This window comes from Sapajus apella, unplaced genomic scaffold (assembly GCF_009761245.1).
Source record: "Sapajus apella isolate SASKATOON/1434 unplaced genomic scaffold, GSC_monkey_1.0 scaffold12, whole genome shotgun sequence".
Lineage (NCBI taxonomy): Eukaryota > Metazoa > Chordata > Mammalia > Primates > Cebidae > Sapajus > Sapajus apella.
The window spans coordinates 32,654,201-32,679,767 of record NW_022436952.1 but is presented as its reverse complement, the minus strand read 5'-3'; the positions used below and the strand labels follow the sequence as shown (position 1 = coordinate 32,679,767).

The following is a 25,567-nucleotide window of genomic DNA, read 5'->3' as shown; positions in this document are numbered from 1 at the left end:
GTCATGACTGACCAGTCTGGGGAGGGGGAGGACCCTGAGTATCAATGACAGACTCCAGGGGCACCTGCCCCTGTGGCCAAATATGGTCCAGAGCCACTGGCTGAGGCAAGAAAATCTCTTGGGTGGGGGCTGGGAGGTGTATTCTGAGGCTGGCTGGTGGAAGTTGACACAGGAGTGCTCGGGGAGCAGCCTCACAGGAGGAAGCATTGTCCTCAGAGAGAAAGTAAGGGGGGGGGGCCTGGGGTGTGCCCTGGGCTGGGGAGGGAGACAGCGACTTCTAAGACCTGCAACAAGAGTTCAGGCCTTTGGCACGAACTGAGTGGCTTTGCCTGCTCAGGCTGGGAGGGACAGAGAATGAGGCACAGGGACTCTGAGTAAATGCTAGAATATCCTCATGGGGAAATAGTTTTGGGGGTTCTGGGGGTGGGACCCTTCCAGGCAGAATCCCCACCATCGTCTCTGGTGCGAGGGGACCCTGGAGCTCCAGACCTCAGGCCAGGAGCCCAGCCCTGGGTGTGGAGTGAGGGGCTGACCAGACGGAGCTGCTCCTGTCCTGGCAGATGGCAGAGGCGGAGGCGGTACAGCTGAAGGAGGAAGGGAACCGGCATTTCCAGCTCCAGGACTTCAAGGCCGCCACAAAGAGCTACAGCCAGGCCCTGAAGCTCACCAAGGACAAGGCCCTGCTGGCCACGCTTTATCGGAACCGGGCAGCCTGTGGCCTGAAAACGGTCTGGGGCAGGGCAGGGCATGGGGTGGGAGCGAAGTGGAGGGGCCTTGGGGCTGGGTGGCAGCCCCTTCACTCTGATAGGAATTGTCCTTCATCCCAGCCGGCTCTCCTTTGGATGCCTCGACTTGGAGAAGAGTGCCTCCAACCCCCTGACCCATGCCCTGGAAAGACAGAAATTCATCCGGAGCAGAAGCAGCCCAATGCCAGGTGCTCTCATAGGTTATTCATGGCATCTTACTAATGGCCTGTGAGAGCTGTTGTCCTCCTCCTACTGCAGATAAGAAACTTGCGATCCAGAGGGCTTCATTGACTTGCCCAGACTCTCCTAGGTAGTAGCAGAGCTGAGATTCAAACCTGGGTTTGCCTGATGAGCCTGTCCTCTTTTCCGTGCCTCGAGGAGCATGCCCTGAGGCTCCGAGATCCTGCAGCTCCCCCAGCAAACCCTCTCCCCTCAAGGTGGGGACACTCTCTGGCCATCTCTGCATGGGGCCCCATTAACCAAGTCTCCTCCCCCTTTCCTCAGGAAAGCTACGTCCAGGCAGCATCAGATGCCTCCAGAGGTGAGCCCCTCCCAGCGCAAGCTTGCCCCCTCACATGCTTCTCTGCATGGCCTGGGTTTTAATCTAGTTGCCATTTTGAGAGAAGAGACAGTGAGTATAGAGTGACTTCAGGATTGGAAACATATCCTGTGAAGAGCAGTTGAGGGAAGCTGCAGTATTTATCCCGGAAAAAGCAACTCCCAGGTAGGACAAAGCGCTGCCTTCAAATTTCTAAAAGGCTGTCACAAGGAAGAAGGATCGGATTTCATCTCGGAGGTTCCAAGGCTGGACATAAGCTAAAAGGGCTGTATTACAGGGAGGGCTGTGTTACAGCGAACACATTCCAGGTAGGGAGAGGGAAAGGTTTTCTGGTTCTTTTTTTTTTTTTTTTGAGACAGAGTTTTACTCTCTGGCCAGGCATCAGGCTGGAGTGCAATGGTGTGATCTCGACTCACTGCAACCTCCACCTCCTAGGTTCAGGCAATTCTCCTGCCTCAGTTTCCCGAGTAGCTGGGGCTACAGGCATGCACCACCATGCCCAGCTAATTTTTGTATTTTTTAGTAGAGATAGAATTTCACCATGTTGGCCAGGATGGTCTCGATCTCTTGACCTTGTGATCTGCCTGCCTTGGCCTCCCAAAGTGCTGGGATTGCAGGCGTGAGCCACCACGTCCGGCCTTTTAATTTTTTTGAGATGGAGTCTCACTCTGTTGCCCAGGCTGGAGTGCAATGGCATGATCTTGGCTCTCTGCAACCTCTGCCTCCCCGGGTCAAGCAATTCTCCTGTCTCAGCCTCCCAAGTAGCTGGGATTACAAGCGCCTGCCACCACGCCTGGCTGATTTTTGTATTTTTAGTAGAGACAGAGTTTCATCATGTTGGCCAGGCTGGTCTTGAACTCCTGAGCTTGTGACCTGCCGACCTTGGCCTCCCAAAGTGCAGGGATTACAGGCGTGAGCCACTGCGCCCAGCCTGCCTGGCTGTCTTGAGAAGGAGGGAGCTCCCCACTGCAGGAGGTATGCAAGCACTAATTGGTTAAGCTCCTGGCAGGGATCCTGTAGCAGAGACTGGAGCATTAGGAATTGGATGACATGATCCTTAAGCTCTCTTCCCACCTTGAAACTCTGTGGATCTCACTGTCTCCCTAATAAAGGGGAGGTATGGACCAGAGAGTCCATATGGGTGCATAATCTCTAAGGAAGACATAGAAGCCCAGCAAGAGCATGCTTTCTGGCATTGGGGCAGTGGGGCTGGTGGTCTGTTGTCTGGTTCCCTAAGGGCCTCATCCCCACCTCTCCTCGATAGCCATCGACATCAACTCCTCGGATATCAAAGCTCTGTACCGGCGATGCCAGGCACTGGAGCACCTGGGGAAGCTGGACCAGGCCTTCAAGGACGTGCAGCGTTGTGCCACCCTTGAGCCACGGAACCAGAACTTCCAGGAGACGCTGAGGAGACTCAACACCAGCATTCAGGAGAAGGTGAGCTGGACCTCTTCCCACAGCCCTTGGCTACCCAGTTCCTCTCTTCATTCCTGGTAGGAATGGGTTAGGGAGGTGGGACATCACGGCAGGGCTAGCCCTACCTCCACTCTGAGATGGAGATAGCAAGTGGCATGGGCGGGCTGCCCAGAACGGCTCAACAGGTGCTTCTATCTGTAATGCTTGTTCGAGGGCACATGCCAGCCAAGGCTAGCACACAGGTCTTTTAAATTCCATATTGGGCTGGGTGCAGCGGCTCACGCCTGTAACCCCAACACTTTGGGAGGCTGAGGCGGGTGAATCACCTGAGGTCAGGAGTTTGAGACTAGCCTGGACAACACGGAGAAACCTCATCTCTACTAAAAATACAAAAAATAGCCAGGCGTGGTTGGGTGGTGGGGTGCCTGTAATCCCAGCTACTCAAGAGGCCGAGGCAGGAGAATTGCTTGAACCTGGGAGGTGGAGGTTGCAGTGAGCCGAGATTATGTGCCATTGTACTTCAGCCTGGGCGACAGAGTGAGACTCCATCTCCCCCGCCCCACTAAAAAAAATTCCAGATGGAGGCTTAGAAATATTGTTATAACTTAGTATGTCTGCAACACGATCTATCTCTCTTTCTAGGTATTATAAAATACCTGGGAATTGAGGACATTGATGAGGGACAGAGGAGAGTCAGGCCCCATTAGAAGCATGATTTTTTTTTTTTTTTTTTTTTTTTTTTTGGAGACAGGCTCTTGCTTTGTTGCCCAGGCTGGAGTGCAGTGTCATGATCTGAGCTGCTCACATCAATCTCTGCCTCCTGGGTTTAAGCAATTCTTGTGCCGGAGCCTCCTGAGTAGCTGGGATTACAGACATGTACCATCATGGTGACCTTCTGTATTTTTGGTAGAGATGGGATTTCACCATGTTGGCCATGCTGGTCTCAAACTCCTGGCTTCATGTGGTCCACCCACCTCAGCCTCCCAAAGTGCTGAGATTATAGGTGTGAGCCACCGCATCTGGCCAGAAGCATGAAATATTTTCTAGGAAAATGGAGTAGGGTGGAGAGAACCTGGACCAGAGGTGAAAAATCCTGAACCCTAGCCCTGGCTCAACTGCTAGTTTTGTGGGGCATCTCTTGGGGTGTTGGTTTCCTCTCTGTAAGAGCAGTAAGGTAATTGATCACTCAGCCCCTTGCTCCAAGACTCAGTTACTTCTACGCATCTGGAGCAGCCCTGTGGTAGGACCACAGCATGGTGTCCAGGGTGCAGACTCAAGGACTGAGGAAATACAAACTAAGAAGAGATTCAGAGAGGGATAGGCCAAGGAAAGACCTCTCTGCACCCCCAAAGGAAATGAGAACAGGGCTGGGTGCTGTGGCTCATGCCTGTAATCCCAGCACTTTGGGAGCCCAAGGTGGGAGGGTCACTCGAGCCCAGGAGTTAGAGACCAGCCTGGGCAACATAGGGAGACCCTGTTCCTACCAAAAATTAAAAATAAACTAAAAATAGGCTGGGTGCAGTGGCTCAAGCCTGTAATTCCACCACTTTGGGAGGCTGAGGTGGGTGAATCACTTGACATCAGGAGTTCAAAACCAGCCTGGCCAACACGGTGAAACTCCGTCTCTACTAAAAATATAAAAGTTAGCTGGGCATGATGGCACATGTCTATAATCCCAACTACTCCACAGGCTGAGCCAGGAGAATCACTTGAACCTGGGAGGCAGAGGTTACCGTGAACCGAGGCTGTACCACTGCCCTCCAGCCTGGGTAACAGAGTGAGACTCCATCTTAAAAAAAAAAAATTAAAAATTAAAAAATGAGCTCAGAAGTAGGTGGGAGTAGTGTGGACCCAAAGAACAAAGTAGTAGGAGGTTCAAAAGGAGCTGGCAAGGTGGAAGATGATGATCAGTAAGGTCACTTTATGAAAGACCCAGAGCAGTGGGGTTGGAGTGGGGATGGCGAGGGACCAGATATCCAAACATAATGAGTTTGATTTACTTGAAACAGTGCTGGAAAGCTGCTTCATCTACACTTCAGGTGTGTTAAAAAGAAAAAACAGAAAGCTGCTTCAGGATTCTGAGTATGGAGACATATTTCTGTTTTATCCCTATTTAAATGTCTAATAGCAGATTGTTTACTAGACTCTAAAACTGGGCTGATGACCCTTTGCCTTCCTAGACTGTTGTGATGACCAAATGGGATAACAAATGCAGCCAGATGGTGAGCCTTCGGGGCAAGGACTTGGTTTTGTTTACTATTCTATTGCATTTATTCATTCATTGTAGTTATCCAGTAAATGTCAAATGAATATCTGAATGAATGTATGTGTGGGAGCCCAGAGCAGACACCCCAATATTTACTGAAATGAACTGAATGTGGAGCCCACTGAAATGACGTGGACCCCGCCTGCCTCCCTCCCCACTGCCTCCTCTCTCCTCAGCTCCGCGTGCAGTTCTCCACAGACTCGAGGGTACAGAAGATGTTCGAGATCCTTTTGGACGAAAACAGTGAGGCCGATAAGAGTGAAAAGGTGAGTGCTGGCCAACGCTATGCAGCCAACAGAAGGGCCCAGCCAACAGTCTGAACAGTGACATTATTCCAAGGGGGAAGGGGACCCGCAGGCCTGTCTTTGGAGCCCAGGAAGGAAAACTGGCCAAAGGTTAAGCACGTTAGGACACAGGGCAAACCATTAGAAGGACTGAGATTCGGGTGAATCCAGTGAGGAGAGTCATGCAGCTGGGTTGGATCCTGTCTTTGTTTGCAATTTTGATGTTTTGTTCATTATGGATTTTTCTGGCATTGATTTTAATTTTAAAAATATAGCATTGACAGCCAGTCATGGTGGCTCACGACTGTAATCCCAGCACTTTGGGAGGCTGACACAGGCAGATCACAAGGTCAGGAGTTTGAGACCAGCCTGACCAACATGGTGAAACCCCATCTCTACTAAAAATATAAAAATTAGCTGGGCGTGGTGGCACGCACCTGTAATCCCAGCTACTTGGGAGGCCGAGGCAGGAGAATCGCTTGAATCTGGGAGGCAGAGGTTGTAGTGAGCTGAGATTGCACCACTGCACTCCAGCCTGGGTGACAGAGTGAGACTCTGTCTAAAAAAAAAAAAAATATATGTATACATATATATGTATATATGTATAGCATTGACTATTATTTGATTGTTGAGTTCTTTGGTGCCCTTCTAAATTTTGCATCCTAGGCAAGTACCTCATTTGCTTCACTATAATTTTGGTCCTAAGAAATAACGGCCCATTAAAATCATGCTTTATTTTATTTAAAAATATTGTAAAGTAGTCATTCTGAAAAAATTTAAATATTTACCAATACGATCATCCTCTTAACCAAATTTGTTACATTTTTTTAAATGGTCCCTTCTAGTCCTTCTGCAGAGGCAAAAAGTTGAACATTTGTGTGTTTTACATTCATAAGAACTTGAGAGACAATGTTTGGGGAATTTTTGTTAGTTTTATGGTCAATAAATCCATAAACTATACAAACATCTTTCATAATAAACTCTTGTGAGAACATAATGGGTTGTTCTAGATAAAAAAAGTTGTTTTTTTTTTTCTTTTGGAAAAGCGCAAAACCCTTAGCTGATAATGATGGTTCTGGTCATTCTTGCCTGGAATCCTCTCATCAGCCCTCTCCCCCGCACCCAACTTGACATCTCTTTGCCCACCTCCTCACCTTCTTCTACCTCCTGTGTTTCTCAGCCCTGGGTTCTCAGGTCCTGCTTGAGACCTGGGGCCTTTTAAGGTTCATGCATCCTTAAGTTGGAAGGCTCTAGGTGGGAAGAGATTTGGGAACCTGTTTGCTCAACTGCCTAAATTGACAGGTGAGAAGTCTAGGGTCCAGAGAAGTGCCGTGACTCACCCAAGCTCACACAGCTAGCAGGGAGCAGAATCAGAACTCAAACCCAGGGCTTTCAGGTCCCATCTAGTGTTTTTGCTGCCCACTTCCTGGGAACTTCAGATTCCCTGAACAGGAGAATCAACAAAATGTTTAAGGAAATGATTCTCCATGTAAAAATGCTTCATCTCTCCACCTTTTTTCTAGAGCTTCTCCATAAGCATTATACATCTTTATTTGAACGTAAGTGCAATTGGAGTAAACCTTTGCTTCTGATTCTGCATACCAATGCTTTTTCCATTGCTCTTCGTCTTTTTATTTATGACTTTAATGGCTGCAATATATTTCATCAAGCTGGTCTCTATACAAGTTACTTGGCTTTTTTTCTTGAATTATGTTCTTGGGCTGTGTTTCCAGGAGTAGGATTACAAAGTGAGAGAATAGAACAATGTTCTGAAATCCCAGTCTTTGCACTGGCTGCTGTACTTGCCCATGGTCCAGGCCTGGGTGGCCATACCTCCCTCGTAACCCTCACTGCCTCTTCCTCCTTCAGGCTGCCAACAATCTCATTGTCCTAGGCCGTGAGGAAGCAGGGGCTGAGAAGATCTTCCAGAACAATGGGGTAGCCTTGCTGCTGAAGCTTCTGGACACTAAGAAGCCTGAGCTGGTGCTGGCTGCAGTGCGGACCCTGTCGGGCATGTGCAGTGGGCACCGTGCCAGGGTGAGAGCCTGGCTGTGGGACATGTGGAGCAGATGGCTGCTGGTCCAAGGATCTGAAGGGTGACCTGTGGTCAGGGCTGTGGCTGGCACCATTGAAACCTGATAAAAAGTCAAAGCATGCTCCAGTCTCTTTCTCCCTTTGAGTTGGAAATGGGTTTCACTAAGCAAAGACAAGGTTATTGAAAATGCTTAATGCCGCTGGGTGCGGCGGCTCACTCCTGTAATTCCAGCACTTTGGGAGGCCAAGGTAGGCAGATCATGAGGTCAGAAGTTCAAGACCAGCCTGACCAACATGGTGAAACCCCGTCTCTACTAAAAATACAAAATGCTGAGCGTGGTGGCACGTGCTTGTAGTCCCAGCTACTTGGGAGGCTGAGGCAGGAGAATCGCTTGAACCCAGGAGGCGGAGGTTGCGGTGAGCTGAGATTGCACCATTGCACTCCAGCCTGGGTGACAGAATGAGACTCTGTCTCAAAAAAAAAAAAAAAAAGAAAAAGGAAAAAAAGAAATTGCTTAATGCAAAAGTGGTGAATGCAAAGGCTATGATATTTTACATTTTTTAATGCTAAGTCTTTGAAACCCAGTGTATAGTTTACACAACAGCACACCTCCATGTGGTCTTGCCACAGTGCAAGTGCTCAACAGTGGCCAGTGGCCACTGCATTGGATGGTACAGCTCTGTCCTCTGGGGAGGCGCATGGCTTGTGTCAAGAGGTTTCCAGGACCAGGGAGCCCCATGAGGCACTGGCTGCCTGGGCTTATTTCTCTACTGGGAATGGGGTGGGGAGGATTATTACACCCCCTCTCACCTGCATGGTAGCTGACCATGGTTCTTGCTGGGGTTCTAGGCCACAGTGATTCTGCACGCAGTGCAGATAGACCGAATCTGTAGTCTCATGGCCGTGGAGAACGAGGAGATGTCTCTGGCTGTCTGCAACCTGCTCCAAGCCATCATTGACTCCCTGTCTGGGGAGGACGAGCGGGAGCATCGAGGGAAGGAGGAGGCCCTGGTTCTAGGTAGGAAACATACTTCAGTTTTGGTTCAAGGGAATGGGGAAAGAAAGAGTCAGTTGCCACCCCAGACTGGGCATTTCCTGTTTATGGAGGTGGCTTGGTTTTATATATTTTCTTTCCTTTTCTCTTTTTTTTTTTTTTTTTTTTTTGAGATGGAGTCTCACTCTGTCACCCAGGCTGGAGTGCAGTGACGCCATCTAGACTAGCTGCAACCTCTGCCTCCTGGGTTCAAGCACTTCTCCTGCCTCAGCCTCCCAAGTATCTGGGACTACAGGCACATGCCATCATGCCTGGCTAATTTTTGTATTTTTGGTAGAGACAGGGTTTCATCATGTTGGCCAGGCTGATCTCGAACACCTGACCTCAGGCCATCTGCCCACCTTGGCCTCCCAGAGTGTTGGGATTATAGGCATGAGCCACTGCACCTGGCCTGTTATATATTTTCTGATTATAAGAGCAGCAATTGTAGCTGCAGTATTCACAATAGCTAAAAGATGCACAATGCGAGTGTCCATTGGCAGGTAACTGGATGAGCAAAATGTGGTATATACATAAGTAGAATATTAGTCAGCCTTAAAAAGGGAGGAGATTTTGACAAAATTATCTTGTTTGATTCAAAATAAATTATTCATGAGATTGATCATTTTTGGGGTATCTTTGTTAACCATTTGGCTTCTTTTATTTTTGGGTGGTTTGTTCATGTTGTTACCTATTTTTAAACGTTTTTCTTATTTTGTTTATAAGAGTTTTTTGTTGTTGTTGTTTCTTTTTTGAGACAGAGTCTTGTCTGTCACCCAGGCTAGACCATAGTGATGCAATCACAGCTCACTGCAGCCTCAAATTTCTGGGCTCAATCCTCCCACCTCAGCCTCCGAAGTCACTAGAACTACAGGCTCATGCCACCATGCCTGGCTAATTTTAAAATTTTTCATGGAAACAGGGTTTCACTTTTTTGCCCAGGCTGGTCTCCAACTCCTGGCTTCAAGTGATCTTCCTTCTGTGGCCTCCCAAAATGTTGGTATTACAGGCCACTGCGCCTAGCCCTGAAGTCCTGGATTCTTGATGTGACTCTGACTTACTATTATAATGGCCAGCTAGTTACTTTCCTTTTCTGAGCTAGAATTTTTGAAAGATTCAAGATGGCCCAGCTTGTGTGGCTGGCGGAACTGGAAATGTTGACCAGAAAACCTTGGTTTTTCTCCTTATGGCCTTGTTAGTGGCCAGCTTGGGTTTCTATAGAATGTGGTGGCTGGATTCTCAATGGACAAGCCCCAATGGGCAGGTGCCATGTAAACCTCTGTTTGTGCCACAGGTCACATAGTAACCCAGAGCCAGTGTGGGAGGAGGTTACCCAAGAGCATGAATACAGAGAGGCGTGTTTCCCAGGGAGGCATCAACTCACAATCTTCCATGACTTCCTTGGGTTGAACATCTCTGCTACAAAATTTTTCCACATATTGGTTTCCACTCTGACCCTTTGTAGCTTCCATCTGCCTGTGGTCCAAAGTCTGTCCTCTGGATCCTCATAGAAGAAGTCTGTTATCTCACTCTCATGACATGGCTTTGTCTGAAAACGAGCCGTCACATCTACTTACATCTTTCCTTCTTAGGTGATGGAGCTGTATTCCTTCATCATGATGATAATTCCTTCATCATTATTTATCTGACATGGTTTGGAGAGCTTTTCCTTTCTGTTTGCCTGCCTTTGGGCTCCATCCTAGAATGAGAACAAAAATCTCTAAGTCTCAGGGAGGGCAAAATCAGAAAAAGGCATTTACTGTTTAAGATCTACCAGTGGGCAGGAAGTCCTGGCGTTGCAGGCAAAAGCTTGAATTCAGGCTCCCAGAATGCCTGAATCTGTGGGGAGTGAAATGTCTCTAAAGAGTATAAATTTCCTTTCTGGAAAGTGTTTTATTAAATCAGTTTATTAAAAACTACATAAAGCATCCCTGGATCTCTGCCAGTCACTGCTAGGAGTGAAGAACTTTCGAAGAATCCGAACTGCTCAAGGATGGAATGAGCTGTTGTAGAAGTCAATGTTCAGGGTGGCTGGAGGACCCCTTGAGGGTGTTGTCTAGGGATTTCTCTCCCTTTTTTCGGGTGAGATGGGCAACGCTACACTCTCCTGGGAATTCACATTCACTTCAGGAAGTAGTGGATTCAGTATTTCCAGAGTCTAGAAGCTGCTGCTCTTCCTCATCGTATATATGTGAGATTTCCTACTCCTCTCTACTTACCCCTGTCCTCTTGTTCTTCAGACACCAAGAAGGACTTGAAGCAGATCACCAGCCACCTGCTGGACATGCTGGTCAGCAAGAAGGTGTCTGGCCAGGGCAGGGATCAGGCACTGAACCTGCTCAATAAGAACGTCCCCAGGAAGGACCTTGCCATTCATGACAACTCACGCACCATCTACGTGGTGGATAACGGTGAGAAGAGGGGAGGATCTGGGGCTTGCTCAAACCTTTTATGTGGGCACCAGGGCACTGACAGAAAGTGGAAGATGTGAGGCTCTTGAGGTTTTCGGTCCTAACTGAAAAGTTGGGAAAAGGTATTGGCACATCAGGATCCACCAGTGGCCTGTGAAGGTGTAGATCAAGGCTTTGAATTCAGAGCCTGAACATACCCAGGAGGTGCCCAAACGCATCCCCAAAACATGTGGGCAGAGCTACCTAGCAAATGGGGACAAGGACTCCACCAACTGAGGGGTAAAATTCCAGAAGTCTCATGGTTGGTAAAATACTTCACAGGCCTTCTAAAAGGGAGGAAATGGCAACAAATACACTTTCTATAAAGCACAGTGAGAATGTTTGTAAATCCAAAAGTGTCTGATACAGGTCTCAATAAATTTAAAAGTTGATTTTGTCAAAGTTAAGGACATGCCTAGAAGAGAGTAAACACAGAATCACAGAAACAGGCTATGGTCCAAGCCTTTCTCCAAAGATGATTATAAGGCTTCAGTATTTCAAGGGGAAAAGCAGCCGGGAGGGGAGACAGGGAAGGTATGGTCACATTATATGAATGCATATGTTTTAAGAGGAAGGAGGAGGTAGGGGAATAGTCAATTACGTATTTGTCTCCTGCTTGGCAAATCACCACTTTACAGAAGATAAGGTGAACATAGAGTGGACATATTTAAGCACTAGAATAATTTATTAAACTTGTGGAGGTATTTAACCTTTTATCTATAGCTATCTGCTTAGGAATAAAAGGAAAGGCAGTTTCTTACATGACTCAGCTTAGTTTTTTTTTCCTTTGGTTTAGGGAATTGGGGTCCCAAGATTTTATGTTAGTTTTTAAATTTATTTTTATTTTATTTTTTTAGAGATAGGGTCTCACTCTGTTGCTCAGGCTAGAGTGCAGTGGTGTGATCATAGTCACTGCAACCTCAAACTCCTGGGCTGCAGCGATCCTGCTTCCCCTCAGCCTCCTGAGTAGCTGGGACAACAGGCACGCACCATCATGCCCAGCTAATTTTTTTTCTTTTGTAGAGATGTGGTTTCACTATATTGCCCAGGTCGGTCTCAAACTCCTGGGCTCAAGTGATCCTTCTACCTCGGCCTCCCAAACTGCTGGAATTACAGGCGTAAGCCACTGCACTGGGCCAAGATTTTATTTTCCTTTCACATGTTCTAGCAGATAGTCACTCAATTGGTCAGCTGCAAGGTGTTACCTGTCTCCTCAATCAATTTCTTTGATTATTAAGGAATCATACTTGTGGTTTTACAATCTGCTATGGTAAATTCTTTTTCATAGGTTTTATGACACACAGAAACTTGTTCTAAAAGGTTCAGATCAGCGTTTCCCAGCTTGAAAAATATCTTTTGATATTGCACTTCCCTTGCTTGGTTTTTTTTTTTTTTTTTTTTTGAGACGGAGTTTCACTCTTGTTACCCAGGCTGGAGTGCAATGGCGCGATCTCGGCTCACCGCAACCTCCGCCTCCTGGGTTCAGGCAATTCTCCTGCTTCAGCCTCCTGAGTAGCTGGGATTACAGGCACGCGCCACCATGCCCAGCTAATTTTTTGTATTTTTAGTAGAGACGGGGTTTCACCATGTTGACCAGGATGGTCTCGATCTCTTTGACCTCGTGATCCACCCGCCTCGGCCTCCCAAAGTGCTGGGATTACAGGCTTGAGCCACCGCGCCCGGCCCCTTGCTTGGTTTTTACAGACCTCAGCAAAGTGCACATGCAGGTGCTTAGACTTTAACACATTACTGCTAAACGCCCAAACCCCACTTCCTCCCTGCCTCATTCTGGTCTTCTCTACATCTATTATGACAGGTGAGCATTAATGGCACACCTTCTCTCTCTGCACCAGGATCTAGGCTCATCCACATGTTATGGGATGGGACAGGTGAAGAGCAATATTTTTTATTCCGTTCTTTTTGCAAAGGGCACCAACATGAATAGCAATTGGACAATTAATGTGGATTTAAAAATTGCAATGTAGAGGTGTTATGTGTTGTGCAAACTGGGCTGGGAGGCACAGTAAGGGAGCTGTCAGGACCTGGAGTGAGCTTTTGGGTGAGGGAATGGGCAAAGATGGACAGGAAGAAGGTCCAGAGTGTTTGAACAGAAGAGAAATGAGATGCTCAAGGTGTGGGCAAGAATGGAAGAGGAGAATGGGAGATGAGATTGGAGAGGTGCATTTGAGGGAGGCTTTTGGGACCCAGGCTGGGGAGTCTGGGTTGGCTCATCAGGCCCTTCCTGTTACTCCCCAGCCCTGCTGAGCACTTTTCAAATGTGTGGTTTGACATAATAGGAAATGCACACATTTGGTCTCTGCCGCTGTTTCCTGGCACACAGCTAGCCTCATAGTTAGTGTGTGCCAGGAAAGTGATGTGTCTTTTTGTATGCTCATGTAATAACTGGTGGCTGGGAGCCCCTAGATGACCTCAGAATGTCAGAATGGGGGCCGGTTGCCAGGGAAAACAGCCATGCAATTACAGGATTGGAACTTTCAGCCCCAAGCCCCTTCCAGGGAGGGGAGAGGGGCTGGAGGTGGGATTCATCACTAATAACCAATGATTTAATCAACCATACCTACATAATGAAGCTTCTGTTTTAGAAGAAACCCTAACCAAAGGGGCTTAAGGTGCTCTCAAGTAGGTGAACACGTGGAGGTGCTGGAGGGGTGGCTACCTGGAGAGGGCGTGGAAGCCCCACGCCCCTTGCCAATACATGTCCTCTGCATCGCTCCATCTGGCTGTTCCTGACTTTGTTTTTATTGTTGTTGTATTTAAATAATAAATTGGTAATCTAGTAACTAAACTGGTTTTCTGAGTTCTGTGAGCCATTCTAGCAAATTATCAAGCCTGAGGGAGAGGGTCATGGGAATGAGAAGTTGGCCAGTCAGAAGCACAGGTGGCAACTTGGACTTGAGACTGGTATCTGAAGGATGGTAGTCTTGTGGGATTGAGACCTTAACCTGTGGGGTCTGTGCTACCCCAAGTAGATAGTGTCAGAGTTGAATTGACACCCATCTGGTGTCAGAAGTAAGGGCTGAGAGTAGTAGTAGTTTAGGGAGGAAACAGAAGTTTTCCTTGAAGTGGCAAAATGTACACAGCAAAAAATTTACTGCCAGGCACTTTCTTTCTTTTTTATTTGTGGAGACAGGGTCTCCCTATGTTGCCTAGGGTGGTCTCAAACTCCTGGGCTCAAGTGATCCTCCCACCTTGACCTAACTAAAGTGCTGGAATTACAGGCATGAATCACTAAGCCACTTCCAGGCACTTTAATTTATTTATTTAGTCTTTGTTTATTTTTTAAAGACGGGGTTTCACCATGTTGGTCAGGTTGGTCTTGAACTCCCCACCTCAGGTGATCGCCCGCCTTGGCCTCCAAAGTGCTTGGATTACAGGTGTGAGCCACCACGCCCGACCATCCAGGAACTTTTAATTTCCTCCTAACATCCAGAGTTTCTTGCCTCCCAGCTTTTACCTGGAAGGTTCTTCCTCCCCCTTGCCTGTACTAAGCAAGGTCTGACCAGCTCCAAGCCACCTCTAAAACCTGGCTCTGAAATCCACCTGTCTGTTGCCTCAAAGGAAGAATAGTGTGACAGCTAAAATCACAAGCTTTGAAATCAGACATGACTGGAAGCGTGCCCTTGCTACGTCACTGGACAACTTACTTGACTTCTCTAAGTCTTGTTTTTCTGCTCTGAAAGATGGGAATAGTGATTCCTAAAGAGCAGGGCTATTGTTAGGATTAGATGAAGTTAATGTGTATAAAGCTCTTGGCACATAAGACGTGCTCGGAATAACTTGCAGATCTTATTTTGTTGAGGTGAATCACCCCACCTTCAGTGCTACCCTTCTATACCTATCACATCTAATTGTAATCTTCACATGTCAGTCTTCCTTATTGTATTGTGAGCTTTTGGAGGTCAGGATCGTATCTTTTATTTTGGTAGCCAGTACCCCAAAGATGCTTATTTATTCAACAAAGACATGGCTATTGAATTTGCCCAATGGGTAGTAGGAAGCCATTGAAGATTTTCAAGAGAAGAGATGAGAAGACATCATCATAATAAATGTAAATATGGTATTTACTAAATAAATAATAATTACACACTCAGTAATAAACATTCATTGAGTGATAGTGATGTGTCTGGATTGGTAGTAGGGTTTCCATACATAACCTCATTGAGCCCCCAAACTTTATGGGGTAGGTAGTAGTATTCCCATTTTACAAATGAAGAAGCTGAGGTTTGAGGAGGAGAATATAAAATAGTATTTGGAGAAGACTATACATCAACCACAGAATGTCAGCACTGGTAGAGTCCTCTGAGATCAACTAGTCCTGATTTTGTACGTATGAACATAGAGGCCCCTAGAGGGAGGTAAATTGGTCAAGGTGGGGGCAGTGTCAGGTGTAGAACCTGGATCTGGGTCCCTTGACCCCATCCTGGTGCCCTTCACTCTGAATGAACCACATGTTGTCTATAGACAGGACTGGAGAGAAGCTGGTGAGAAGACATCACTGAGTGAGGGGTGTGTTTGTGAGGATGGAGCCCAGCAGGAATAATGCAGGGCATTATTGCCACTGTCTACCCTGCAGGTCTGAGAAAGATCCTGAAGGTCGTGGGGCAGGTTCCAGATCTGCCATCCTGCCTGCCCCTGACGGACAACACCCGCATGCTGGCCTCTATCCTCATCAACAAGCTCTATGATGACCTGCGCTGTGACCCAGAGCGCGATCACTTCCGCAAGATCTGTGAGGAATACATCACGTAAGTTTCCTGGAGGCCTCAAGGGGTCAGGCTCTGTCTTAGTTATCTATGGCTGTGTAACAAATTATCCCAAAATGTAACAGCTTGAAACAATAATGTTTTATTATCTCACACCAGAACAGAAATTTGGGAGTGGTTTGGCTGGGTGGCTCTGGCTTAAGGTCTTTCATGAAGTTACAGTCATATGCTGGTTGGGGCTGCAGCCATCTGAAGGCTTGACTGGGGCTGGAAAATGCTTCCAAGATGGTGCACTCACATGGCTGGCACGTTGGTGCCAGCTCTTGGTGGGAGGCCTCAATCCCTCTCCTTGCAGACCTCTCCACAGGCTGCTGAGGTGTCTTCACTGCATGCCGGCTGGCTTGTCCCATAGTAAAAGATCCAAGGGGGAGCAAGGCAGCAGGGAGATGTCTTCTCTACCTAGCCTCAGAAGACACGTGTCATCACTTATGCCACGTTCTGTTCATTAGAAGTAAGTCATTTAAGGGGAAAAAATTAGGTTTCACGTTTTGAAGGGAGGTGTGTCAATACATTTTTTAAGACACATTTTACTTTATTTATTTTTTGAGACAGGGTCTCACTCTGTCCCCCAGGCTGGAGTGCAGTGATATAATCATAGCTCACTATAGCCTCGGACTTTTGGGCTCAAGTAAGCCTCCTACCTCAGCCTCCCAGAGTAGCTGGGACTACAGGCACATGCCACCATGCTGGGCTATTGTTTTTTTTTTTTCTGTCACCCAGGCTGGAGTGCAGTGGGGTGATCATGGCTCACTGCAGCCTCAGCCTGCTGGGCTCAAGCGATCCTCCTGCCTCTGCGTCAGCCTCCCAAATAGCTGAGACTACAAGCATGCACCACCACGCCTGGCTAATTTTTGTATTTTTTGTTTCGCTGTGTTGCCCAGGCTGGTCTTGAATTACCAAGCTCAAGCAATCTTTCTGCCTCAGCCTCCCAAAGTGTTGGGATTACAGATAAACTACCTTGCCCAGCCATGGACAAATTTTAAACTTACCACTGGCTTCTGTGGTTGAAAGGAGCAAATGTCAGCTTGTCAAGGAGGGAGGCCCAGTTCCTTCAGAGCTAAGAACTGTGTGGCTTTGCAGAGCTAGACAGGGGTTAGGACCCTCAGCAGCTGCAGTTCCTGGGTCTCCTCACTTGCGCGGCAGTATCAGTGTGACTCTGGTGCTCTTCTGGGTCTCTGTTTCTCTTTGTGTGTCCTCGCCTTTCTCCTGTCTCACTGCTGCAAGACCTTTTAATTCTTTATTGCAATGATTCCCACACTTGTAAATTATTCAGATTTCTGAGACATCCCCTCTTGACTCAGTAATTTGGGGTGTGGCTCTGGAAGCTGCATGCTTAAAAGCACTCCAGGTGAGTCTTAGGTGGGTGAAGACATTGCCTTTCCTCTCCTTTTCCTTTCTGTATTCTGGGGGTCAACAAACTTCTGCTGTGAAGGGCCAGGGAGTAAATATTTTAGTCTTTGTGGGATATATAAATCTCTGTTAACATATTTTTAAAAATCATTTAAAATGCAAACAGCTGGCTAGGTGCAGTGGCTCATGTCCGTAATCTCAGCACTTTTGGAGGCCAAGGCAGGCGGATCACCTGAGGTCAGGTGCTCAAGACCAGCCTGACCAACATGGTGAAGCTCTATCTCTACTCTATCATCTCTAAAAATACCAAAAATTAGGTGGATGTGGTGGCGTAAGCCTGTAATCCCAGCTACTAGGGAGGCTGAGGCAGAAAAATCACTTGAACCCAGGAGGTCGAGATTGTAGTGAGCCAAGATTGCACCGCTGCACTCCAGTCTAGGTGACAGTGAAAGACTCCATCTCAAAAAAAAAAAAAAAAGCAAAAAGCTGCTGGCCAGTTCTGGTGGCTCATACCCGTAATTCTAGCACTTTGGGAGGCCAACGTGGGAGAATCGCCTGAGGCCAGGAGTTCAAGACCAGCTTGGGCAATGTAGAGAGACCCCCCCTAATCTCTAAAAATAATTTAAAAATTAGCCAAGCGTGGTGGCTCACCCCTGTAGTCCCAGCTACTTGGGAGGCTGAGGTGGAAGGATCACTTGAGCCCAGAAGGGCAAGGCTGCAATGAGCTGTGAATGTATTACTGTACTCCAGCCTGGGTGACAGAGTGAGACTCTGTTTCAAATAAAATAAAATAAAGTGAAAGCTATTCTCAAATCCCAGGATTTGCCAACTCGTTCTCTACCCCATGGCTTCTACTCACCCCTGATGTGGGTTCACTTAGTTCTTTGCAAGGCTTCTCTCTTTTTCTACCTCAGTTTCAACTTTTCCTGCTGACTTCTTGAGTCCCTCATGAGGTCCCCAGTTGATTTCATTACCTGTCATCCAGCTCGTTCTTGTTTGGGTTTGTTGATTGAGGCCCCTTCCTGACAGCCTATGGAATGCTGAGAGGAGGGGTCACTGCCTTCATCAAATGGTGCCCCAGCCTGGCCCTAGCAGGAGTGGAATACACCCCTCTTCATCAGGGACTGGGTTGTGTGGGGGTCCAATGCCAGCTCAAAGGTCAGACCCCAACTAATTATGAGGGATGCTGGTTCCCTGGGCACTGAGTGGAGCGATGAGGCACAGGACATGAGATGCTTGAGCTGGAGGGGCTCTCAGAGCTTCCAAAGCTGACTCCTCTTCTCTGGGGGACTTGCCTAAATTCCCCAGCAATCAGAAGCAGACATGGGACCAGAGCCCAGGTCTTAGACTCTCAGTGTGAAGTTCTCCTGATCAGTCCATGCTCCCTTCTTGCATTTATCTATTTATATTTTGAGATGGGGTCTTGCTTTGTCACCCAAGCTGGAGTGCAGTGGCACGATCTTGGCTCACTGCAACCACCGCCTCATGGGTTCAAGTGATTCTCTTGCCTCAGCCTCCAGAGCAGCAGGAACTACAGGTGTGTGCCACCACATCTGGCTAATTTTTTTGGTATTTTTAGTAGAGGTGGGGTTTCACCATATTGGCCAGGCTGGTCTTGAACTCCTGACCTTATAATTCGCCCTCCTCAGCCTCCTAAAGTGCTGAGATTACAGGTGTGAGCCACCGTGCCCGTCCTGCCTTCTTGCATTTATTTGCAGCTGCATTTTCACTGTGCACATCTGCCCTGTTTCCCACACTGCACCAACCTGGGCAGATGAGAAGCATCAGAAGGCCTGTCCCCTCTGACATTCCCATGCAGAGATTCTCATTCCCACGCAGAGATTCTCCCCTAGAGCAGATGGCAATAGATTCTGAAAGCAAGGCAGAACCTTCCTGGACATCTAGCCCACATGCTCACTGACAGGGGAAGGGACTGAGACCAGATCACCAGAGGGGACTGACTGGCCCAGGCCATGTCACAGAGAGATACTGTGTGTCGGGCATCGTGCTATGCCTGTTTGTGTTGTCGATGCTGTACGCTTCTCCCAGGCGCAGCAGCTTCTGGCTGACAGCTCTCAGCTGTCCTCTCTCTTCGGGACTTGCCTCAGCTGGGGAGAGCCGTTTCACCCTTCCTGGGGCAGCCAGTGTGCAAAGACTCACCCCAGGCTGGTTGAGGTGACTCAGACCTATAATATCAGTGCTTTGGGAGGCCACGTGGAAAGATCACTTGAGGCCAGGAGTTTGAGGTCAGCCTGGGCAACATAGCAAGATCCCATCTCTACAAAAAATTTTAAAAATTTATCTGAGCATGATGGTATGTACCTGTAGTCACAGATACTCAGGAGGCTCAGGTGGGAGGATTGCTTGAGCCTAGGGGTTTAAGGTCACAATGAGCTATGATGGCACCAAAGCACTCCAGCAACAGAGCAAGACTCAGTTTCAAAAAGAAAAAAAGGCACCCCAGTTTGAAATAACTGTGAAGCATGTTCCAGCTCCAGAACTCCTTCCAGGCTGAGGCTTTGTGGTGACTACAAAATGCTTCCCTCTGCCCAGTCCTGCTTCCTTCTCTTCCCAAGAACGCCCTCTAATAAACTTCCTGCATGTCAACCCCTGAGTCAGAGTGTATTTCTCAGAAGGCACACCCGGTGACACATCTGTGATGTCATTTATCCTCATCACAACTAGTAGTACTATCCTCAGTTTACAGGAGCTGAGGCTCAGAGAGGTTTGCTGAATTGTCCAATATCACACAGCACATGAGCGGTGGAGCCAGGATGCAAATAAAATCCGTCTGCCTCCAAATCTCACACTCTTTCCACTCTCTTGGGCCAGTACTCTTGACCACCCTTGTCCTTTGTTTAGGGGCAAGTTTGACCCCCAGGACATGGACAAGAACTTGAATGCCATCCAGACGGTGTCAGGGATCCTGCAGGGCCCGTTTGACCTGGGCAACCAACTGCTGGGACTGAAAGGTGTGATGGAGATGATGGTGGCACTGTGTGGCTCAGAGCGTGAGACGGACCAGCTGGTGGCCGTGGAGGCCCTCATCCACGCCTCCACCAAGCTCAGCCGTGCCACCTTCATCATCACCAATGGAGTGTCACTGCTCAAACAGATCTACAAGACCACCAAGAATGAGAAGATCAAGATCCGCACGCTGGTGGTGAGTGGGTTCAGTACCACCTTCCTGCTCTGTACCACCCTCCTGCTCGGTACTACTCTCCTGCTTGGTACCCTCCTGCTCGGTACCACCCTGCTCGGTACCACCCTCCTGCTCGGTACCACCATCCTGCTCGGTACCACCCTGCTCAGTACCACCCTCCTACTTGGTACCACCCTCCTATTCGATACCACCCTCCTGCTCGATACCACCCTCCTGCTCAGTACCACCCTCCTGCTCGGTACCACCCTCCTGCTTGGTACCACCCTCCTACTCGGTACCACCCTGGTTGGTACCACCCTCCTATTTGATACCACCCTCCTGCTCGATACCACCCTCCTGCTTGGTACCAACTTGCTGCTCGGTACCACCCTGCTCAGTACCACCCTCCTGCTCGGTACCACCCTGCTGCTCAGTACCACCCTGCTCAGTACCACCCTCCTGCTCGGTACAACCCTCCTGCTCAGTACCACCCTTCTGCTCGATACCACCCTCCTGCTCAGTACCACCCTGCTGCTCGGTACCACCCTGCTCGGTACCATCTTCCTGCTTGGTACCACCCTCCTGCTCAGTACCATCCTCCTGCTCAGTACCAGGTGCCGTGCCAGGCAGCAGGGACCCCGAAATGAATAAGCTGAGGCCGCTGTCCTTGGGGAGACCACGCTCAAGGGGGCATCAGACCCATCCACAGACATCTGCAGTACAGGGCGATATCCAGGGGGCTAGTGAGGATGTAGGTTCAGAATGGTGAACTCTGCCACCTAACCCTAAGTACATTCGCCTCATGCTTATGAACAACATGAACACGGATGAGCTTGGGTCCAGAATGCATATTCAGGGCAAATTCTGAAAAGTCAGTTTCCTTAATCCATTTCTTTAAGATGCATTTAAATCCATTTTATATTTTTTCTACTTTAATTCTACCTTTTTTTTTTTTTTTGAGACAGAGTCTCACTCTGTCACCTAGGCTGGAGTGGAGTGGCACAATCTCAGCTCACTGCAACCTCCACCTCCCAGGGTCAACTGATCCTTGTGCCTCAGCCTCCAGAGTAGCTGGAATTACAGAGATGTGCCACCACACCCAGCTAATTTTTTTATTTTTAGTAGAGACAGGGTTTTGCCATGTTGGCCAGGTTGGTCTTGAACTCCTGACCTCAAGTGATCCACCACCCTGGGCCTCCCAAAGTGCTGGGATTACAGGTATGAGACACTGTGCCTGGCCTGAAATTATTATTATTGTTATTTTTTGAGACAGAGTCTCTCTCTGTCACCCAGGCTGGAGTCCAGTGGCATGATCTCAGTTCAGTGCAACCTCTGACTCCTGGGTTCAAGCGATTCTCCTGCCTTAGCCTCCCAAGTACCTGAGATTACAGTCACCTGCCACCACACCCAGCTCATTTTTGTATTTTTAGTAGAGATGAGGTTTTACCATGTTGGCCAAGCTGGTCTTGAACTCCTGGTCTAAGTGATCCACCCACCTTGAACTCCCAAAGTTCTGGGATTTCAGGTGTGAGCCACTGAACCCAGCATCAATTTTTTTAAAAACAAATTTTAACTTCTGCCAAAAGTGAGTTTTCTCTTGTGAAACCCCCCCCAAGAAGAGTCCAATTTTCTCTGGGTAAAACTTTGCACATCTGAATATGTTATCTGCAAGATAGGATTTCTCTGCCAGTTTCTGTGCCATAACAAGATTCCCCATTGAAGCTTCAGATTTGGTTAACTTAGTCTTGCTCGTTTTTCAAAATGGCAGGCACAATACATCTGCGGGGTCAAAATGGTGGGGAAGGGGGCAGGACAAGAACTTGCAACTGTATGGCTCTCTACCTAACCCAGAGCATCAGGGAAGGTATCTCAGCAAAGGTGACACCTGAGCTGAATTTAAAGTCCGCACAGAGGTAGATCCAAGCAAAGTAAGAAGGGTGAAGCCGCATGTTCTCACTCATAAGTGGGTGTTGAACAATGAGAACACACGGACACAAGGAGGGGAACATCACACACCGGGGCCTGGGGGTTGGGGGGCTAGGGGAGGAATAGCAGGGGGTGGGGGGATTGGGGAGGGACAGCGTTAGGAGGAATACCTAATGTAGATGATGGGGCGATGGATGCAGCAAACCGCCACCATGGCATGTGTATACCTATGTAACAAACCTGCACGATCTGCCCATATACTCCAGAACTTAAAGGGTAATTAAAAAAAAGAGGGGTGAAGTGTTCTGCCCATAGAAACCTGTTTGAGCAAGGCTTCGTCCCCAAGCTTTCGTGTCTCTGATCCTGCATGTCTCTGCCGTCTCCTCTCCTCCACAGGGACTCTGTAAGCTTGGATCTGCAGGCGGCACAGACTATGGTCTCAGGCAGTTTGCAGAAGGTTCAACAGAAAAGCTGGCCAAACAGTGTCGCAAGTAAGGGGGCTGTGTTTCCCAGGCCCTCCACCTCCTCAAGGGCCTCAGGACAGGAGTCTCTGGGGTGTGCTCCAGTGGAATGTGAAAGGGACCTCACCCCCGGTTCACCACCCTGAAATGGCGTCACCCTCTTGACCTGAGCCCTGGGCCCCTTCGCATGAGTTCTCCCTCCTCACTTCCAGGTGGCTGTGCAATACAGCCATAGACACCCGGACCCGGCGCTGGGCAGTGGAGGGCCTGGCCTACCTCACGCTGGACGCGGATGTGAAGGACGACTTTGTCCAGGACGTCCCTGCCCTGCAGGCCATGTTTGAGCTGGCCAAGGCAAGTGTGGAGGTGTCTGGCCTGACCACAAACCTCAGGAAAGGTCTGCTGGGTCTGGACCCACAGAGATTGGATCCCAGTCTTCCTCCTGGCTCTACCCCTCACCCCTGTGTAAACCTGATGGTCATTTCTCCCTTTCTGGCTCTCATTTTACCTGACTGTAAAATGGACTCCCGACTCCTAATGCCTTCTAGAGAGTGGGAGGATACACTGGAGGGCAGTTTGTTTTCCTGGGGCCCTCAGGAGGTGAGGTCTTGAAGGACCAAGAGGGAGTTGAGACAAAAAAATTAGTGGGGCGGCCGGGCACGGTGGCTCAAGCCTGTAATCCCAGCACTTTGGGAGGCCGAGGCGGGTGGATCACGAGGTCAAGAGATCGAGACCATCCTGGTCAACATGGTGAAACCCCGTCTCTACTAAAAATACAAAAAATTAGCTGGGCATGGTGGCACGTGCCTGTAATCCCAGCTACTCAGGAGGCTGAGGCAGGAGAATTGCCTGAACCCAGGAGGCGGAGGTTGCGGTGAGCCGAGATCGCGCCATTGCACTCCAGCCTGGGTAACAAGAGCGACACTCCGTCTCAAAAAAAAAAAAAAAAAAAAAAAAAAAAAAAAAAAAAAAAAAAAAAATTAGTGGGGCATCGTAGCACGCGCCTGTAATCCCAGAACTTTGGAAGGCTGAGGTGGGCAGATGGGTTGGGCTCAGGAGTTCGGGACCAACCTGGGCAACGTGGTGAAAACCCCATCTTTACAAAAATGTACAAAAATTAGCTGGGCATGGTGGCTCATATCTGTAGTCCCAGCTGCTTGGGAGGCTGAGGTGGGAGGATTGCTTGAGCCGTAGGGGGTCGAGGCTGCAGTGAGCTAGGATTCCGCCTCTGCACTTCAGCCTGGGTGAGAGAGAGAGACCTTGCCTCAAGAAAATAAATAAATAAAAGAGGAGTGTCTGGCCTTTCTGGGAACCTGCCTCCCCTCCCAGCCCCTCCCAGACTGCCTTCCTCATCTGCTGGGCCAACTCCCTGGCTCTTTCCTACCAGTAAAGGAAGTGTCGGAGAGATTTTCACCAGGACCGGAGAATGTCCAGCTCCCGTCCCATCTCCAGTTGGATGGGAAAGTGACATACTGGGCTTTTGGAAGAGGCACAAAGCGAGGCTCTTTGTGAGACAGCTCCTGTTCATACTGTTGGGGCTGCTGTGGAGGGTGCAGGAGGCATTGCTGCCTGCCTTTATGGGCAGAGCTGTTCCTCTCCTGCGCTGCTGTCTTTCTCCGGAATGGGCCCCACCTGCTGCACTCCTCCCACACCAACCCGCCAGCCACTTGAGGGAGCATCCTGGAAGCAGAGGTTTGTCCTAAGGTTTCCTTTTTCTTTCCCCCTCCCTTACCCTATGCCTTCCAGACCAGTGACAAGACTATCCTGTACTCGGTGGCCACCACCCTGGTGAACTGCACCAACAGCTATGATGTCAAGGAGGTCATCCCGGAGCTTGTCCAGCTCGCCAAGTTCTCCAAGCAGCACGTGCCCGAGGAGCACCCCAAGGTGGGGTTGGGCACGACCAGGAGGGATCTGTGCTACGAGGCCTCCAAAGGAGGCCGAACAGAAAAGGCGTGGTGTCAGGAGCGATGCGGTGTGTGCTCGGGTGATTGGGGGCAGGATACACACACTGAAGGTGTTCATGGTGAACTTTCCCGACCAGATGGCACTCAGGCTTTTTCTTGGTTTTTGTTTTCCATCTTGAATAACCCAACAATTTGTAGTCTGAGAAAACAAATGGAGCCATGATGAACATTTTGTAATTTATGTTGTTGATTTCATGGGTAAAAGACAGTTTTATTTCATGTCTCTACCACATAACAATTTGATTTTCTCAGATTTCTGGATGTTGTGACATGGGTTCTAGGTGGGAACCATGAGAGGAGAAGCCTGGTCAGCATTAGTCCAGATGTCCCAGAGCCCCAGGACCCCTCTCCAACAATTCCCTGCACAGGAAGATACGATTTGTGTGTGATTTGCGTATGAATATATGCAAGATATCCCCAGCCAATCAAATCATTTAGATTTCTTAAATGATCAAAGTAATATAATCATGCCATAAAACGAGTTAAAATGTGGAGAAAAGAAAATAACCACTCATGATTACATCATCTCCACATGACTGCTGTTGGCATTTTGATATTATATTATCTACCAGAGGCTTTTTCTCTATGTATCTTTTTTCTTTTCACAGTTATAGTCAGAATATAATTATCATTTTGTGCCCGATTTTGGAAAAACATGTGTTTTCCACATTGCCATCTCATTCTGTGAATGAGGCTGGGGTGCAGTGGCTCGATCTCAGCTCACTGCAACCTCAGCCTCCCGGGTTCAAGCAATTCTCCTGCCTCAGCCTCCTGAGTAGCTGGAACTACAGGTGCATGCTACCACGCCCAGCTAATTTTTGTATTTTTAGTAGAGACAGGGTTTCACTATGTGGGCCCTGATGGTCTCGATCTCTTGACCTCATGATCCACCTGCTTCGGCCTCCCAAAGTGCTGGGATTACAGATGTGAGCCACTGAGCCCGGCTCTCTGAATAATTTTTAATTAATTAATTAATTTTTTGAGATAGAGTCTTGCTCTGTCACCCAGTGTACAGTGTTGAGTACAGTGCTGAGATCTAGGCTCACTGTAACCTTTGCCTCCTGGGATCAAGTGATTCTCCTGCCTCACTCTCCCAAGTAGCTGGAATTACAGGTTTGCACCACCACGCCCAGCTAATTTGTGTA

At 48.5% G+C, this 25,567-nt stretch overlaps 1 protein-coding gene across 4 annotated transcripts in view; it reads left to right on the top strand.

Moving 5' to 3' along the window:
• The window catches only part of UNC45B (unc-45 myosin chaperone B), a 40,183-nt gene continuing 14,616 nt past the window's right edge, over window positions 1-25,567 (top strand). The window contains exons 1-13 of one of the 4 annotated variants that reach the window (XM_032280877.1): window positions 1-105; window positions 561-728; window positions 1,251-1,287; window positions 2,570-2,745; window positions 5,167-5,256; window positions 7,144-7,311; window positions 8,159-8,327; window positions 10,583-10,753; window positions 15,387-15,558; window positions 19,789-20,089; window positions 22,391-22,485; window positions 22,668-22,809; window positions 24,202-24,342. In XM_032280877.1, coding sequence (XP_032136768.1) covers window positions 561-728; window positions 1,251-1,287; window positions 2,570-2,745; window positions 5,167-5,256; window positions 7,144-7,311; window positions 8,159-8,327; window positions 10,583-10,753; window positions 15,387-15,558; window positions 19,789-20,089; window positions 22,391-22,485; window positions 22,668-22,809; window positions 24,202-24,342 — 1,830 coding nt within the window. In that variant the 5' untranslated portion in view covers window positions 1-105. The other 3 variants (XM_032280875.1, XM_032280876.1, XM_032280878.1) reach the window with 3 other exon arrangements.